An 18,539-nucleotide genomic window follows, 5' to 3' on the forward strand; every position below is an offset into this window, starting at 1 on the left:
GTTATGTTAAGAGTCTATAAATTTGGCAACTGGTTTTGTGGGGGGTCCAACCAACTGCACCGTTAACTCTGAGGTTATTTAAACAACAATTTTATGACAAATACATAACCATACAAAAGGCCTAACAATAGTAAGCACCAGAAAAACTACCTTTTTGTGCTTGAAGGATGCGCGATAGACCCTGCGTATATCCTGTGTAAAACATTGTATTGTCATGTATCCTTTGTATTAACAATCTTCAAAAGTTTCGCGTTAGCGAATCATCAAGTGATGCAATTGGCCTACCAACATTTGCATCTGTGATTCGCCAGAGTCGTCTCGAATCATGAATATAAAAGACGTGACACTTGTCACATCGACGGATTATCAAACGATTCGGGACGAGAGACGAGCTCAGACAGACAGGCGGCATCCGAAGTAAACCGAGAGAGAAAAGCAATCACACGAGAGCCATCAGACAATCCCAGTTTTTCCATCAGTACTTAGTCTATGGAGCACACTATTTATCTTCATAATTTTTATATAAAATTATGTGAAATTTATGTACTAATGTATCGCCTAAATGCATGTAGAGAATATTACGATCTATCAGGAATTATCGAAATGTTAAAACAAATGATAATCTGTTAGTGATGTATGACGGATGAGGCAATATTTCATAGCTCAATCAAAAGAGTCAATGCGTCGTAAAAGAGAATTGAACCTTTTCGATTAACCAGTGCATGGTTTTGATGATATTGTCATGAAACATCTTACACCAATTTACATATCAATACTGTTTCCAACCAGGATTCTTAAAGTTTTTAAAATAAAATAAATTAAATGGCACAAAACTAGAAAAAATGAACCAACCCCTCGAGAGTGTTGCGAAACGGGGGCGTAGCCCGTAATTTGCGGCTTATAATGTAATAGCTTCGCCTGCTTGTATACTGATACAGGGCAGAACCGCAGAAAACGCAAATAATAAAATTAGTGTCATTACTCCTTATGGGGCATTTGATAAATTGTGTCATTAAACGGCCGTAATGGCTCGCGGTTAACTCGACGACTCTGTACGCGGGCAGACGGACGTTAATTCGGCGTTTGAATTAATTTAATTAAAATATGAATGTGTGTGTGTGTGTGTGTGTGTGTAATTGAGTTAAACGATGGCGGTTCAAGATTAAAATTGGGGTTAAGTGTTATGCGAGAAGGAGAGATTAATATTTTTTTGTTGTTGTGAAGCACGCCAAATCTCCAATTGTTCTAATACTATATCAGAGTAAAATGCACGTGAACGGCAGAATTATCGTATGTTTAAAAAAATCATACAATACACGAACGTCACGTTCCATAAGTTCATTTTCAAAAGCAATTTTCCAACTCGACCCCGATACAATACATAATTCATTCTTAAAAACGATACAATCTGAATACAGTAACCATTATTTAATGGTGTTCATCGATCGCCGTGGTCTAGTGGTACTTTTACATGACGTCCATATACATTCATATATTATTAATATTTACATATAAAGCGTCCCATAATATGCAGTCGATTGCTATTTTTTTATAGTGACGTTATTTGAAAAAATAAAGTAAGATAAATTATTTAAAATATGTTTTTAAAAATCCATGAACTATTGAAGATGCTTTATTATTTTTGTTGATTGAGTATTAGAATAGAAATATGTATTTTTGCTAACATATTTAGTATTTTAAGTGCAGGTAATAGATTAGACACTATTTTACATACCTTGCAATTTTTTTACCACATATATTTAATTAAACAATTAATATGTATGTTTTTAATCTATCATATTTTTGTCTACTATGTATAGTTCTTTCAAGTTTTAATGCGAAAGAGGTGTGACTTTGCAGCTAAAATAAACGCTGAAAAAGCTAGTAACAGTTTATTTTATAAGCATACATTAAATACCATATATATATATGATAGTGTAGCTGCAGCTATATAATGGTTGAGTCAAAATAGCAGATATTGGATGTCGGAGCATCTTTGCTGGAGTGTCGTGGTGTGTTTCTGTAATGTTGCTGGGCGATCCGTTGATGTGTCTAATACTGTTATTCCTTGGCAATTCTTCTGGTGCGTCTCTAGTTGTATCTTCCTCTCTCTGGCTGCCTGTTTGCCCGTCTGTCCCTTTGTGACCAAATGTCAATTATTTTATATTGCTGGTTCGAAACAGCTCTGGCGAATCGCAGATAAGAATGCTGGTGGGCCAATTGCATCGCTTCTTGAATCTGTTAAGCGGTAAAAAAATAATCATTTGTACGCATTGTCTATTGCGCGTTCTTTCTAAACAAAATGTATTTTTTCCACTACGTATTGCTACTTACGAATGATTAACGCCTCAAGACAGATGTGCTAATAGTGGTTCAGTGAAATATTAACGATTATTAACTCAATTTTTTAGTCCCGAGATCTCTCTTCCATTGTAAAGTCTTACTTTCGAGACGAGTTGCTATTCCTTTTCATTTGTTTCAAAGTTCATATTAGTAAATATAATGATACAATCTATATATGTTATTAAAAATACCCCGGTTTACGACCAATTTTATGGTTTTGACACATATACTTGTACCTAAAAAAACTAAAATAAACTTCATATAAAAGATTTTAAATTGAAGCATATTTTTACATACATATACATATCAGGCTATTGAACTCTTATCAAAAAGACGTTCATATACTTATTTATGTAGTATTTATCGAATGCAGTAATCACAAAGTAAAAAATGCCGATTTTTACCACGCGATTTCTAAACTCTAATCGCATTATCTTGCTCTTAACAATCATACTCACAACTTGGTCTTAACAACTAACTTATTGCATAATATTTTAATATTACATAATTAATTCTACATGTATATGTAATTATGTGTCACGGTAAAATTACACAGGAATAAAGTACACGTGATAAAATAACACAAGAAAAAAATTACTTGGTAAGAATTACATTATTTTATCATAAAATTACACATTTTGTGAATTTATTACATGTAGTATTTTTTCTTGTGTGATTTAATAATGTAATTGAAATATTATGTGCTGATTTAAAAACAGTGATTAGTGTTTTATAGTATGCAATATTTTTTTCAACTTAAATAAAATTGACAACAGGTAAAGTTTATAAAAATCGTAAAAAAATCGAGCAATTCCGGTATAAACTTGTGATAAAATTACACACCTAAAGTAACACAATTGCTTATTTATTACTGGTGTAATTTTTACATGTAATTTTTTCTTACGTAATTTCCTCATGTAAATATAATATTATATGCTAATTTAAACTATTTTTATTAAAATGTTTTGTAATATTAATTACATTTAAAATCTATATACATATGTCATAAAAAATTACTGCAAGTAACGAGCAATTTCGGTATATTCTGACAAATATTTATAGCAATATAGACTTATAAAAGCTTATTTTATCTATACAGATTTATAATCAGTGTAAAAATATTCACGGATTTACATGAATCCTTATGAAAAAATGAGATCTGATATAAAAAATAAGCAGTACCTCTTATGTTTTTAAAACAGGAGTTGTTTATTTACTTGTATAAATTAGAAATCGGCGCATGATTTTACATATAAATATAATGTCAAAAAATATAATATCCCATTGAAACAATTCATATAAATAAGTAATTACAAAAATATGTTCTAAGCATTATTTAAATAATAAAAAGAGTCTTAATCTCAGCTTCAAAATAATTAAATCTGAAATTTTTTGTAAAAAGCATTTTTATTATAGTGTATATGCATATTATTACAATTGCTTCTTTTCATTTTCTTTATCATAAATAGTTAGTTCTTAAAAGCACTCAACATTTATAGAGGTTGTACATATTTAAGATATTTATGACCATGACAATTTTCCCGACATTTCATATGCGCCAGCATAATGTATAACGAATCACGTTTGCGTGTCTGTATTTGAATACTTACACATGTTCTTTCGTTTCGGTAATGACTCTCGAATTATATTCATTAAATCGAAGAAGTCGCTCGTTAGGTTTACGTATGTGTTGGTTAACTCTTCTTGAGGGCAGCGTAACCACCACAACAACATAAAAAAAGTTTTAGATACATTTGATTGAATAATGATACGTCTCGCTCGAGTATTTATACTGGAAATTATCCGTATATTGGAGTTTGATTATACTGACCTAATGAATAGGTGTGTGTGCATGCGAAAGAGAGGCACGGAGAAAAAAAAACGAACGACTAGGTCGGTATAATAATAACACGTTGCAGTGTTTTGGTACACATTCGGAACGGCCTGTGAAATTGTAGTGTTGTGCCACAAAGATGGTTAAAGATAAACATCTTGGCGTTGTTGCATTCGCCCATTGCCAGGGTTTACGCCTACGAATCTCAAGTACCATTTCTAATTATGGGTTTGCGGACAAGGGTTACTTTAGCCTCGGGCGAAAACGCACTTTTGTAGGATTCGGCGTTTATACTTAAACAAAACTTGATTTATGGTTGAGAAAACATATACGATAGATTTCAATGATTGCAGGGCTGGCCAAAATATTGGCGCAAATAAAAGATAGAAAATAAATTATTATTTTACACTGGTGTCAATTCGGATGAAATAAATAATAGACAACGCGTTCGAATGAGTTATCTGAATTTGCATAACGGTTCTATCCGAAATTCTAGTTCTAGCTTTTAGCAAATGATTTATTAACGCTTCATTAATTATCGTGCTGGTCGATTGCGAGAATAAAAAAATGGCATTTTGTTAAGCTAAAAGGAACGCATTAAAGTTAATTTATTTGACGGTAAATAAATTGCTTTATGGTGTGTGGACATGGCGCACTGATTTCGAATGACTCATTTGGGTAAGCCCGATGATAAATCTGGGCTTCTTTGTCTTACGTTGTTTTTAATTAATTGATACTATCTTTGTTATTTAAGTGTATTATAACAAAACTAATAATGGAAGCATTTTACTTTAAAAAATAGATTTTAAATTGGTTCATTTTTTATATATCATATCAAGTCTTTAATATATCAGGTGCCAACGTTATTGTATAAATTTTGCTTGGGCTTAGGAAAATATTTTTTCTTGACATACAATTTAATTGTAATCTATTTCAATATATTATTTTAATGTAACTACAGTATAAGCCAAATATCACTTAATCATTTTAAAATTAAATTTAAAAAATGAAGATAATTTTTTTTATATATGCATGTATATGATAATTTATATCATTTTAAGTTATTTTATTGACTCTACCCATAACAAAAAATAATAAAACACTGATATACAAAGTACATCTATTTTAAATTTATTTATTTATTGTAAATATTCTGTTGAAACAAGTTAACCCAATGCGTTACAACTGTGTAAACACAATCACAATCAACAAATACTAAATAAGTAATTAGACCCCAAACTGAAAATCTATTTTATTTATTATAGACTAGCTCGATTTTATTTTAATTATTGATAACGATAAACATCCATAACCGGAATTAAAATAATATAATATTCATCAATTCCTACATTCCATACACGATATAAATTAAAAGGACAAGTAGTACCAAGTTGTTATTTTGATAAGTTAAAATAAAATAATAAACAACCACTGTGCTTCTTGATTCTAATTGTGAACTCAAATTTAATTCGCAGACTCGGCACATCTTGATTGAAATCTCTTCATTGGTAACAATCTCGAAAATAAGAAGCACAAGAAAACACTGAGAATGCATAAAAGAAATAGCAGACAGGAGAACGGCAAGCTTAGTCACGCTTTTAGCAGTGTCTATAATTAGCGCATGCACTTCACTTACGCATATGCACAAATCTATGTGTAGGTATGCTAACCAGACGGTACCGAATTGGACTTTCATTCATATTGGCAATTAGTAATGCATCATTTGGATTTTCAGAGTACCGCTGCATTTTACAAACATTCCGTTTACAACAGCGCACTTGCAATCAAATGGTCATGGCTCCAAAACTCATCATTTCATATTTTATACATATATTTTTATTTCTATGTACTTAACTCATATAGAGCAAAAAAACTAAAAACGAAAAACATCACGCAACGTTGCTTTTTGTAATCAAGATGTAATTAATTAACATTTAAATGCATTCTTTTTCAAAAAAAAAAAAAAATTATAAATGAAGTATATCGCTGTTTTTACCGCATCAAAAGCCTTTATACTTTCTACATATATATTCAATTGATTTTTAATATAATATATTTTAAAAATGAATACATGGTTTATGGAGCACATTTTCTGGGGGCGCAGACCCTAGGCGATACGTTATATATGAGCTATTGTCACTGGACAACTTTACTATCCACAGTCAAGATTAATTTTTGTTATGAAACCAAAGTAAGATATAAAAAATGACATAGAAATATTTCAGAACCACTCTTGTTTCGCCTTTTATCCGTGAAGGTAGGACAATTTTAATATATGAATTTGTTTATTGTAAAAACACGTGAAACGGCTCACCCGTCCCAATATATCGTTGACAGAAAAAATGTGTTTCTACTATGAGTCAAAAGAATAACATGTGCTGACCATTGTGAACTTTCGCGGATTATAAACTTGAAAGCATCATACAATTTTGAATAAAAATTGATAATCTTTTATTAATGGATCGCTTGCGGAATTTGCTCTTTTATCGGAATTTTTTATTACTTCTTAAACTATAATAAATATGAATTATTTAATCAAATAATTTATACTGTGTAGTTAATATCAAAATTGTATTGGAATAGTTCTGTTCACATCTCGTGTTACGGTGCTAACCATCAACCGATGGATAACGAGCGAGCAAGAATCTAACGATCATTAATCACTGACGGTAAATAATAAAAGACTATATTTTTTTTGTCTTCCGAGTATGCCGTGTGTATTTGTTGCAAATACTCCATTTTTATTTTTTGTTAAACGGCAAAGTATCATAAAACTCACATTGTGAAACAATACTTTCGGACTGTTAAATGGGGATTTCTTGCCCCTTAGATACACCGCTCTCACTACCCACTTAATCTCTAAACGGGTTTTGCGAAATAGAAGAATTACGCATCTTGAAAATTGTGTGTAATATATATTTCATATGAAGAAATTGAATATGTTGAGATTAAAATGAACAAGTACCCGTTAAAAATAACAAGGTGTTTATTTAAAAACATTTTAGGGTGGGAAGCCCTATGTGTATTATACCAATATGTATACTATTTTATTATTGATCTAATACATTTAGAAAATTACTTCTTTATTGTCATTCAATTTTGTCACGTTAGACAAAGATTATTCGCCAAATACTATATGTGCTCTATGGAAAGTTTTAATCTTCGATATTTGAGGACAGTCCTAATCCCGACTGCGGGTCCAACTAAAACGGGGAGAGAGAGAAAGCAAGGAGGCCGAAGGTTGCTTGCTGACAGTGTCCGTAATGAAAGCGGCCAATTAGCGAAGCAGGTGGCCGAGGAGCGAAGGTTTCCCCCTTCAATTACGGCGCCCGGGCGTTTCGGATTAATCTGCAGCCCTTCATCCAATGAAGCGGCACTGTCGCCATAAAACTTAATTAAACAACTTAAAACAAGTATTCATTAAAGAATAATCAAAGCTTGTTTACCAATAAGCAACCGGATTGCAATCAAAATTCAAATATTTGTGAAATTTCCGATTGCTTTCGAGGGTTGAGCTCGAATGCAATGGTTGAGAAGGTTGAGTGTTTTTCTGTGGTGGTTCGGACGAATTGCTTCTATGTGTAACGTAATTAGTGCGAAACCGCAGGCGAAATTAAACGCGAAAACGGAATGTGAGCCTAATTAGAACGGGGAAGAAGGCACTGCTCATGGAGCACCAGGCTCTTCAGATCGGACTAACGCCCGCGCTGAATCGCTGCACTTTCCTACGATGATGATACGAATATTATTTTTTATAACTGGTGCGAAGTTAAAGATCAAAATATTTTTTAACACTTGATCAACAGCCAGGTTACATCAACGTGATTACGATTGCGTACTAAGTAGTGTTTTTTTATTATGATTTCAGAGGTGGCGTGTGTTCTCATCGACTGAGTCCTCGGCGTCCTCGCCGCTCCAGGCCTCAAGCTGGCCGCCGGCGCGCTCGCCACCATGAACCCTCACTACCACCCATACTCGGAGCTGAGCTCGCCGCATCCGCCTCATCCGCCCTCACCGGACGGCGGACCGTTCCCGCTCAACGGTCACCCGCCGTCGGGATACCCTCACGCCCACCAGCACCCAGCTCACCTGCCGCCGCACCACCAGCACCACCCGCACCACCTTCCACATCACAACAACAACAACAGCCCGGCGCTGAAGCAGTGCGCTGGCTGCGGCGGCAAGATCGTCGAGCGCTTCCTCCTGCACGCGCTCGACCGGTACTGGCACAACGGCTGCCTAAAGTGTTCCTGTTGCGGAGCCATGCTCGCGGAGATAGGGTCGTCGTGCTTCACCAAGGGCGGCATGATATTATGCAAAACGGATTATACGAGGTAAGAAATCAGACCATTCAATATATGTAATCAATCACTCTAGTCTTTGACTTGTACTAGCATCCCTTATCTTATTGATAGTTGAGCAACATCCATGCTCTTTTCCCAAAATATACTAGAACTCCCGGTCGATATTGATACTTCAATTTTTGATTTTTCTTTTTGAACCATAGATCATGTAAAGTATATGCTCGTTGCTCTTGGTAAAAAACTATGTATAGTCAGATTCTCTAAATACTTATTGATGCTAACGTTATAGAACTACGCTATTTTTTTTTCTTCGAATTTTATTTATTTATTTAAATTAAATTAAGACCACAATCACAATGTGTCACGATGGTCGAAAATAGTACATTGTATTATTTCAATATAGAAAAATATATATAATTAAAATAATACATAGAAAGAAGCAAATAAAAAATCATAAGATATTAAAATTATATGATACCAGGCGCGTACGGTGAGATACTTTTCTTTTCGCTCGCTCGCGTGCTAAGCGACGAGAGTGAGTGAGAGATAAGAGCATGCGGAATGCACGCCCTTATCTCTCACTTCTGCCCTACCCTAGCTATGTACGCATTGTCATATTTGGTCGACTGCTCAAAATCCACTGTCTCAAGAATATCCTTTTTGCATGCCAAAGGGAAGGGGTTTCTCAAAAAAATCTTTTAGAAATGCATTATTCACGGTGATTTTATTTTTATAAGCACCGCTTTACATCTTTTTTGAAACGCAGTCTTAATTGCGCTTTTATTTATTTATTGTAAATCTTCCATTGAAACATGACAATATAGTAAACACAATCTATAACTACTAAGTAAGTAGTGAGACACCAAGCTGAAACCAGTGACATCAGATACATATATTGTACTAATTATAAACTATTATTTTAGCTTAAAATCAATATATGTCACTCTAGGAATTCTGGTGTCTCGATGTTTCTCATTTCTCGATAAATGGATATTCTTATTTTGATAAATAAAAATATATTCTAAAAACTATGTAGTATATTGTATGTGATTACAATAATACAGATTATTATTGTTGATATCTTACATAATTAATGAATAGAGAACAGATGATCGCTGAAGAGAAAAACTGCGATGGGATAATGAATTGTTTTAATGGAATAATATATTACAATTAACGAAAGAATAGAATGGACCGATCTATTGATTACAGAGCATTGAGTTTCAAAAGAATTCCAGGCTCCAGTATTATAACTGATTCGTAGAACTTTGTCAAGTTACTTCTTTGCTTTTATTCATATTTTGAACAAGATAAAGATAAAAAAACTCTTTAGATTATTGAAAAAACGAGATTTAAATTCGTCTACAGACACATTTTATGGCGTAACTCTGTGGAAGCTCCATACATTTTTTCAAACTGCTAATTCCCACGCGGAGCGATTCCTTCTATGTAGTTGAGAAAATCGTTAAAAATGCCATTAAAATACTTTCGACCTCTGACTGCTTTTGAGAAAGCGTGAATATTTTCAAGCATCTGGCACTGACCTACCCTTTCTTATGCAGCGATATAAAAACGCAGTGGTTGTAAAACAGTTAAAAATAAAATGATTTTTTAATAAAAAATTCAGCAAATTTCTCGAAAAATGGAATTCTCGATTTGGCATTTTTTTTAGAGAAATTCCCGAGAAGAAACACTATATGTCACTATGCATGAGCTAGCTTGATTTTTTATTAGTTATGAGTAATATTTGGAATAATCGAAAAAATCAGAAACACTAGGGGTTATATGAGATTTGATCGCAGATCTTTTAGAGATAAGTCACCGACTTATACCAATATATATGTATCTTTCTTAAAATCAGTTTTAAATTTAGTTCTCTGTAATCGTTAAACCAACATTAACTGCACGTACGGAAAGTAACAGTTTAAACGCTTCTCTTATTATGAAAAGAAAACAATTCTTTATTTTGAATTACAAATAAATAGTTTCTGATACGTAATAACTTTCACCATATTAACATATACATTAAACCAATTATTTTATTTTATAAAATTGAAATATAAAAAATGATTAATGACGATCATGTTGATTGTATAATATTACACACGCAAGCCTTAACTTTCGAGGTAAATTATATGGATGTAACCCAAATATAACTATCTCTCTTTTATTTCTATATATTGACGAAAGAAGTAGCGCTCCACTGATTGTGATTTCTGAATCTAGTATAGTCAGGATTAGAAATTGACCAGACGTTTTAAGTACAAAGTTGCTTTTAAAAACTAATGTAGCTAAATCTGTATCTTGCTTTAATATTTATTATTTCTGAATCGATCGTACTAACCATAGATTATTAAAGCAAAAAATAATGATATTATGTTTCTAGAAATCGAATTATGTATGTATTTTGTTCTCATTAGCTGTTAAATATGTTATATTATACAACACATACATAGTATGTGTTGTATTATATTCATAAATATACACGTCAACGAAAATACTGTTCAATTAACTGTCTATTCAATTAAAACATCTTTAGAGAAATAAATTCTGAATATGCATAATTAACAATACCATCGAAATTTATATTATATGCTTGTCTAATATGACGAGTAAGTAGGACAAAATATCGACATTTTCTAATAACGCTTCTATTATGAACTGTCTCATGTCTCATTTATATCTGACGTCTTCTCGAGATAATTATTGTGTTTTATCTAAACATAAACAATGCCTTTTGTTTGCAGTGAGATAAGCACTTCTCTGAATTGGTTTTCTAAAAAAATGATTACATTGAAAGCTACGAGGATTATTTGAATAGATATGAAAAATGTATACATATATTAACAATCAGCTACTTTAAAACCAATTAGCAAAGATAGTGTTCTTCTTCCGGAATTCATCAAAACTTAGAGTGCTCCTAGGATGTATCTGTGATAAGAAATTAATTTGTGAGACTATCGTGTATCCGTGGTAGATCTATTCGCAAGGGTTTTTAACAAAACCATTGGGGTTCTTTAGAAGCTCTTGCTCCGGTTTCCATGACCAACCAGCTCTCTGGGTGCACCCTCGTCACAATCGGTGTCTGGTCGCATCATTCACGCGCCGTCTGCGCACAATGCCATCATTAAAACACACACGTCGCACATTCAACAATGTTATTCTGCCGTGAAAGAACTTTCAATTAAAACATTTCGGCCACTGCCGGCGGCCGCAGCCAAAGCTTTGTCGCCTTGCCTGTTTTAATTGGATCCATTTTTCCCCTCATCTGTAACTCCTTACAAAAATTACATATTTTTTCTTGTAATATAAAGGATGAAGACCTGCAATCATATATCTACATGCAAATAAACACGTATTATAGTTCTTCCACAAAGATAAAACATCATTTATTAGCTATGTCATTTTTTTTTGGTAAGGTCATCATTTTTGCTTAGGCAAAATACTTCGTTGATTATAATAGGATATGTAGTGTAGTATATTTTTTTTTGCTCTATATATTTTTATAATAAAAAATATATTTTTCTGATAAGAAAATCATTAGAGATTTTTTGTCGTTTTAGTTCTGTAATAATGCGTTTGTTTTAGCGTATGATTTGTTTGTTACATTGCTTTTGATAAGTGTGTTACATAACTATGTTTATATATTTTTTCACTAGCACTAAACTCGATAAAAAAATTCCCACAAACATTTAATAATTTTATTCATATGTAAAATTATACGCTGATTTCAAATGACTAAAAATAAGGTATACATTTTAGATTAACAACTAATGCCACTTTCTCACTACTTAATTTAAAGCTTAAAACTTATATTATCGTATCAAATGTTAATGAATAAAAAAAATAGATGATATCATAAAAACAATACATTATTATATTAAATAAGTGTGTAATATTGCATATAAATCGAATACACATACAACATAAATATGTGTCACGATAAAAATATTTGATTCTAATTAATATATTATATAATAATAATAATAATAATAGTTTTATATTGTAATCATTAACCTTGATAAAAATTCATGTCAACACTATTTTTGCGTGTCGTAATATGCGTCTGACATAACAGTACTTTTGTGTCTCAGAATCAACATTTCAATTTATGAAGTACATCGTTGATTTTACAAGTTTTTTTTGTATAATATATTCTGAATTTCACTTTTTGCAGTATTGTAAAGAAAAGTTATAAAATCAATGTCTCATTATCATTATATAAATTTAACCCTGATTACTCATTTATTTTTAAATGAGTGGGTTTTTCCGGTGTCGCAATTTAAATGCAATATTATTATATTGTTTGAAATGTACTTTAGCTTGAGTTGTTGAAATAATTATTATAACTATTTTGTGACTGACATCTTCGTTATAATTTATCCATAATTACTATTTTAAATTTGATTTAATTTTAAAAGTTCTTTATTTGGTGATAAATTTTATTTATAATATTAATTTATAAATACCTAGCCTAAATTATGACCTTAATCTACAACATTTTCAGTTTTTTAAATTATAATCTTAGTCTAGATTATTAGGCTAATTATTTAATTACATTTATGAGCTGCTAGCCAGATTTCATAAGGTATAATCAGAAAGTTTTTAGGAGGAATCTCTTAAAAAAATATTATTTTATAATTATATTTTAATATATATATATATATATTGAACACTAATTAACACCGATAAAAACACGTTTACGGAGTACGTTATCCGGAGGTGCAAACCCTCGGCGACGCGCCATTTGGGACTAGTTGCGTTCTGCGTGGCTCTCTTCAGATGCCATACACTGATCATTGAACTAGGGTCTCGCTCTGTGAATCCAAACACGATGAGCAAAATCAACAACATATTTATGAATTAATTGCTAACTGATTTTTGCAAATAATTACTCTAATTGGCGCATTTTAGATTAGAAGCGCAATATCAGATATTATAAATTATTGTTCATCTATCGCGATTGCGATTTCCACGCTTGCAGTCTTATCGTGCGCTATTGCATACATAATGTTAAATAAAGGTCGTACTGATAGCATTATCAACGATCTTAATTAAAACCGCGCCCCACTTTTGTAGTTCGGAGCGAGCTGCGAATAAAAATCAAAGCTCTTGGAATGATGCCATACTACATTGCAATTAACGGTTGTTGCAGTAAAACTGACAAAACATGTAGAAGACAGTTTAAATTGGCTTAAGCCACGTGATGCTTATGGGTTTGTAAAGTTTTCGAAACACCTTTAAATATGACATTTTTACTGCATTGAATATTGATGCACAATATTTTGTACTTATATATAGTTGTTAGTTAACACATTATTTTTCTATTGACTCAAACAAGACCTTATATTACAAAAAAATGTTGTAGATCAACAAAATGACGCCATTCATTTTTTTGTACATTTACTTAAGTCCTATCTTCAAGGATTATAGTAGCAGTTACTATGAGGTAGCACTTGAAATTCAGGTGTTACGACTCGCATTCAAACTATAATACAAACCGACACGTTTAAATCGTACATGTTTAAGAATAATAATCGGACGGTCACAAATCAAAGGTATCGTCCGGGGTTTCGCATGCCTCGTCCGGAGCCGCTGCTGCATAATCCCCGGTCGGCGGGCCGCAGACCATGTTATTTAGGGCCAGTTAATTTATTACCGGATCCACTGCACGCGGGCTACGCCGCAACTATCGATCGACTATTTACCACTGACGCCGGTAAAACCAAGGGGGCTAATGTTGAAAAATAAAAGTTTATTGAAAAAAGATATCCCGATTTAAGATTTAATTGTTAAGTAGTTGTACTCCATGATACGACACAAAAAATATTGTAATAAACACTTTATTACATTATATGTATAAAGCGCACAAAGATGGAATAACGTAGTCCGTAACGTCTCAGACTAATAACTCTGAGGTTGCGGGTTCGAGCCCCGAATTTTTATTTATAAAAAATACGCTATTATAAAAGTTATATTTTCACTAGTGAAGTCCAAATACATTTTCATCAGTATTTAGCATAGTACTGTATATTTAACTACATTTAACATTTTAAGAAATATTAATACAACTACGTGTCACACGTAAATTTTAATACTACATGTATTTATAAATTTTACTGTGTATCACAAAAAAAAATTGTAAGTATTAAAGCAAATTTTAACGAACTTTTTCAAAAATGATGTCGATGATATCTAGAAAATAATTAAAATATGAAGACATGATTTAGTCAGTATATATATATGTATATGTCTTTGTCTACTTTTGTGGTAGAATAAATATATTTTTTTTTTGTAAAGTGAGTGACCTATTGAATAACTCTTGAACTGTATATATTTGCTTAATTTCTCTATTCTAGCTTCTGTAACAATAAATTTATGCACCCACGCAAGCAAAAGCGGTTGCGCAGCGATAATTAAGAAGTGTCTCGTGTTTTTCTCTTTTTTAAACGCTTAATTCCGAGATAAGTGAAAGTTTTCCAACTAAATTGTTCTTCTTTGCCTTTTCGCAAAGAACAACCGTGGGATCGATTCTGCTCGTTATCCGAAATCTGAAAGTGGCTGCTTAAAACGTGCAAGTCTAAAGGGGAAAATGGAATGAACGTTTTTAGGGCTCCCCTGGGAAGCTGACGAGAGTCTGGCATTAGCTCTAACGGCTCCTACACATCCTCGCGAGCAATTTCTGGAACTGGAAAGTTTCGCCAACGAATTGGCTCCTGCTAATTTTTACTACGTCCCAACAGGTGCTCGCTTCTTTTGAAACTTATGCCAACATCATTAATTGAATTGTCATGTAGGCAGTTGCATAACTCGGATGCTGCGAGAACTCGTCAATTCATCTCGATGACGAAATTTATTAGTTTCGATAAAGCGCTGAGTGCCTTCCGATGTTGGACGCAGCTTTCTTCTTCTCCCAAAGAAGTCAGAGTTGGGCTTTGTTTCGACATCGAGAAGATCGAACACCGCGTCGGATCGATTATTGAAGTCCTAGCTAAAACGCGAGAGTGACTAACAAACAACTCGCCATTTTCATTCATCATCATCCTAAGAGACGGATTAGAAAGTCGCGTTCCTGACGGCATTCTTTTTGTGAGAAGTTGTCGCATAATCATTTTAATCAAAGGCGTACAAAAATTATTAACGGTGCTTCAATGTGGCGCGAGTCATAAAATATAATTTACGTTCAACTTTAGTGACTTGACGAATTTTGATTCAAAATCTTGACCTTTACCGGTTGCTAAAGAGTAAAAGATTCATAAAATTAACATAAAATATGAAAGCTTGTATTATATCTAAATAATAGTAAATATATTGTACTTGCAGCTATTCATCAAAATGCAGTTTTTCATATATTTCATTATGTTAACCATTATCATGCTCAGATACAAAACACAAACAATTTTATACGATTATTATATCGTAAATCATTTAAGCGAATTGCGGATATTAACTTAATCGAGCTATTATAAAAGTCGTTATGTTGATTCGCTCTTCAATATCCAATTACTTTTTTGTGCTTAATATTATGTCTTAATAAAACATATAGTGTTCTGATTAAACCAACTCGTAAATTATTGAAATTGATACATACTCTATCTATTTGTGGCGTCTTCTCAGAAAATATATTCCAGTAACTGTTAATCGAGAAGTTGAACTGCAACGGTCATGTAACAAACATATCAATTAGTTCAGCCAAAATGCTCGGATTTGTCATGCGGAATGCAATTCAATTTAGTAATTTACTATCAACCTGTATTTATCTGTTGTTTTGGAATATTAGCTACCGATATATACTGCTAATGCAGATAAATATTTCTCATCATTAGATAGGATACAAGGGAAATTTCCTACCTAGTTTTTATCTGAAGCTACTTTTTGTTTGAATATGTTATCATGCTTATATTAAAATCACTATATTAGGATACATTGTATAATAATTCAATTTTATTTTGAAAAATGTATGTTAATTTGTATAATATTTATATAATATAATATATTCCAAAACGGCTTACGAGAGCAACGAAATAAACATTTTTTTGGTTGGAAAATTGGTCTATGAAGCTCAATTTGACAGTTGCGAAACGTTTATTTGCTGTTCAAACCCAAACCTAACCTAATGAAAGTTCTAATACTAATTATACTTTCAGAACTTTTATTAGGCTAAGTCCAAAATACAAACTAAGCCAACTCATCTCTCAGTGGAAAATAAGCGGAAGATTAATTACAGACAGATATCGCATCTCACATATTGCTCCATAATTTGTCTTCATTTCGATATTACACTGTTTTAAAAATATTATAATATCCTTACCAATATTAATATGGACAGATCAAAGTATTTTCAAACCGAACTGCAAAAACAATAATCACTTCTCAGAAGATAAAAATTTACGTCAAAAGCAATAAAATCGTGTCGGCGCCGTTCTCACTGCGACGGCGACGGCACGATTTTATTGCTTTTGACGTGGATTTTTGACTTCTGAGAAGAGATAATTGTTTTTTGCGCTCTCCTATTGGTCAAAATTTGGCTTAGATGTGCTTTATGCGATTCTCATTCGTTATAAAAAGTCTTAATAAACGCTTGATAATCGAGCGTTTTCATGATTTTATTGCTTTTGACCTGGACTGTAAGTTCACTATATGGCAACACTGAGCAGCAAAGAATACACGATTAAATATCAGATTAATATTATGAGTATATATTTTTTATTAATTTTTAATGCATAATTAATATATTTTCCATAAAATATGATTTCAGAAAAAAAATTATATTTATTTGTAGCATAGAAATGGTTAACTCTTACCATTATTATTTATTCAAGAAATTATATTATAAAGTTAAAAAATATATAAAATACCATTTTTGACATGAGGCCCGGACTCATTGTTTTCCCAAGACCCGGGCTCGCTCTCGGCGACCTTGAGTATATGCATTATTTTTTTAGTATTAAACTTGATTAGTTACTGCCAAATAGATTTAATAAACTGATAATTTTCTGAAATTATACGCTAATTTTAAATCGGTATAAATGAAGCTAACCCTTTTTTGGCCGAACAAATTATTTTTTAATAACATATATAAATTTTAGATTTAGTTGATTATATAATGTGACATTTAAAAAAATCGAATATCGAGCTAGCAATATACCGCATTTTTTGTAGTTTAGTATAAAAAATTAATTTAAAAAGCATAAATGGTCAATATAAAAATGAAATTAAATCTCAGTGGAAAAAATATTTTAATGAAGTGAAGCACACGTTAAGCGTAGCTGTAAAATATCAACTTTAACATATTTTTAATCAAAATGTTAATAGCAAAAATAATTTGCTGATATACAGCGATATAAAAAATATTTCGAAAATACGTCTATACTGATCCATTACCAAAAACGATAGGAATTTTACCATATATTAAATAAAAGACACTATCATTTGACAAAATTCTTTCTCATAAATTTACTTTTATATCAGTGTTGAAAGTTTCAAAGAAGTAAGCGAGTTAATTTGTTACCTCTCCATGTTCCCATCTTTCAAGTGAATAATTAAGCCACATCCGACTTTTATTTTATTCGAATCTTAATTGACACTCATTGTTGTCTACATGTAAATTCACACATTCGCAGCAACCCCGCAGGATCGATGACGAGGGACGCATCTCACTCAGATAACGAAGCGTATCAGAGTCCTCATTAGCGTGCTTTGTTCGGCTAGGGTTAACATTCTTGTTTTTAACGACACGTCTCTTATATACATACATACATATATGTATATCATGTGTGTTATTAATAATCGTCGATCAATAAACCGCTGTCGATGCAGTAGCGTACGGCCGATTGTACAATAAAGATGTAGTTAATTAGCGGCGCTGGGTAATATGGCTACACCGAGGGTCCCCTTTCATTCCGTTATAATTGGCTCCTGGTCGACTACCGTGTAGGCTGTTTACAACATGGGGACCACCGATTCCGGCGGGACTCGTCCGACGTCGGTGACTCTTTAAATTTTCCACATGTGCGCTTAATTATTGGGACGTGTTAGATTGTATCGTGTAAGTGAGT

At 32.3% G+C, this 18,539-nt stretch overlaps 1 protein-coding gene across 2 annotated transcripts in view; it reads left to right on the plus strand.

Annotated features, from left to right (window-relative positions):
- Nucleotides 1-18,539, plus strand: part of LOC148236195 (LIM domain transcription factor LMO4.2) — a 158,842-nt gene that overhangs the window by 45,102 nt on the left and 95,201 nt on the right. For both annotated transcript variants that reach the window (XM_088185136.1, XM_088185137.1), the window contains one exon: nucleotides 8,046-8,511. In XM_088185136.1, coding sequence (XP_088041262.1) covers nucleotides 8,129-8,511 — 383 coding nt within the window. In that variant the 5' untranslated portion in view covers nucleotides 8,046-8,128. The remainder of the gene's footprint in view (nucleotides 1-8,045; nucleotides 8,512-18,539) is intronic.

The sequence above is a fragment of the Plectrocnemia conspersa genome, unplaced genomic scaffold (genome assembly GCF_051122295.1).
Source record: "Plectrocnemia conspersa isolate PC_06_02 unplaced genomic scaffold, ASM5112229v1 ptg000004l, whole genome shotgun sequence".
Classification (NCBI taxonomy): domain Eukaryota; kingdom Metazoa; phylum Arthropoda; class Insecta; order Trichoptera; family Polycentropodidae; genus Plectrocnemia; species Plectrocnemia conspersa.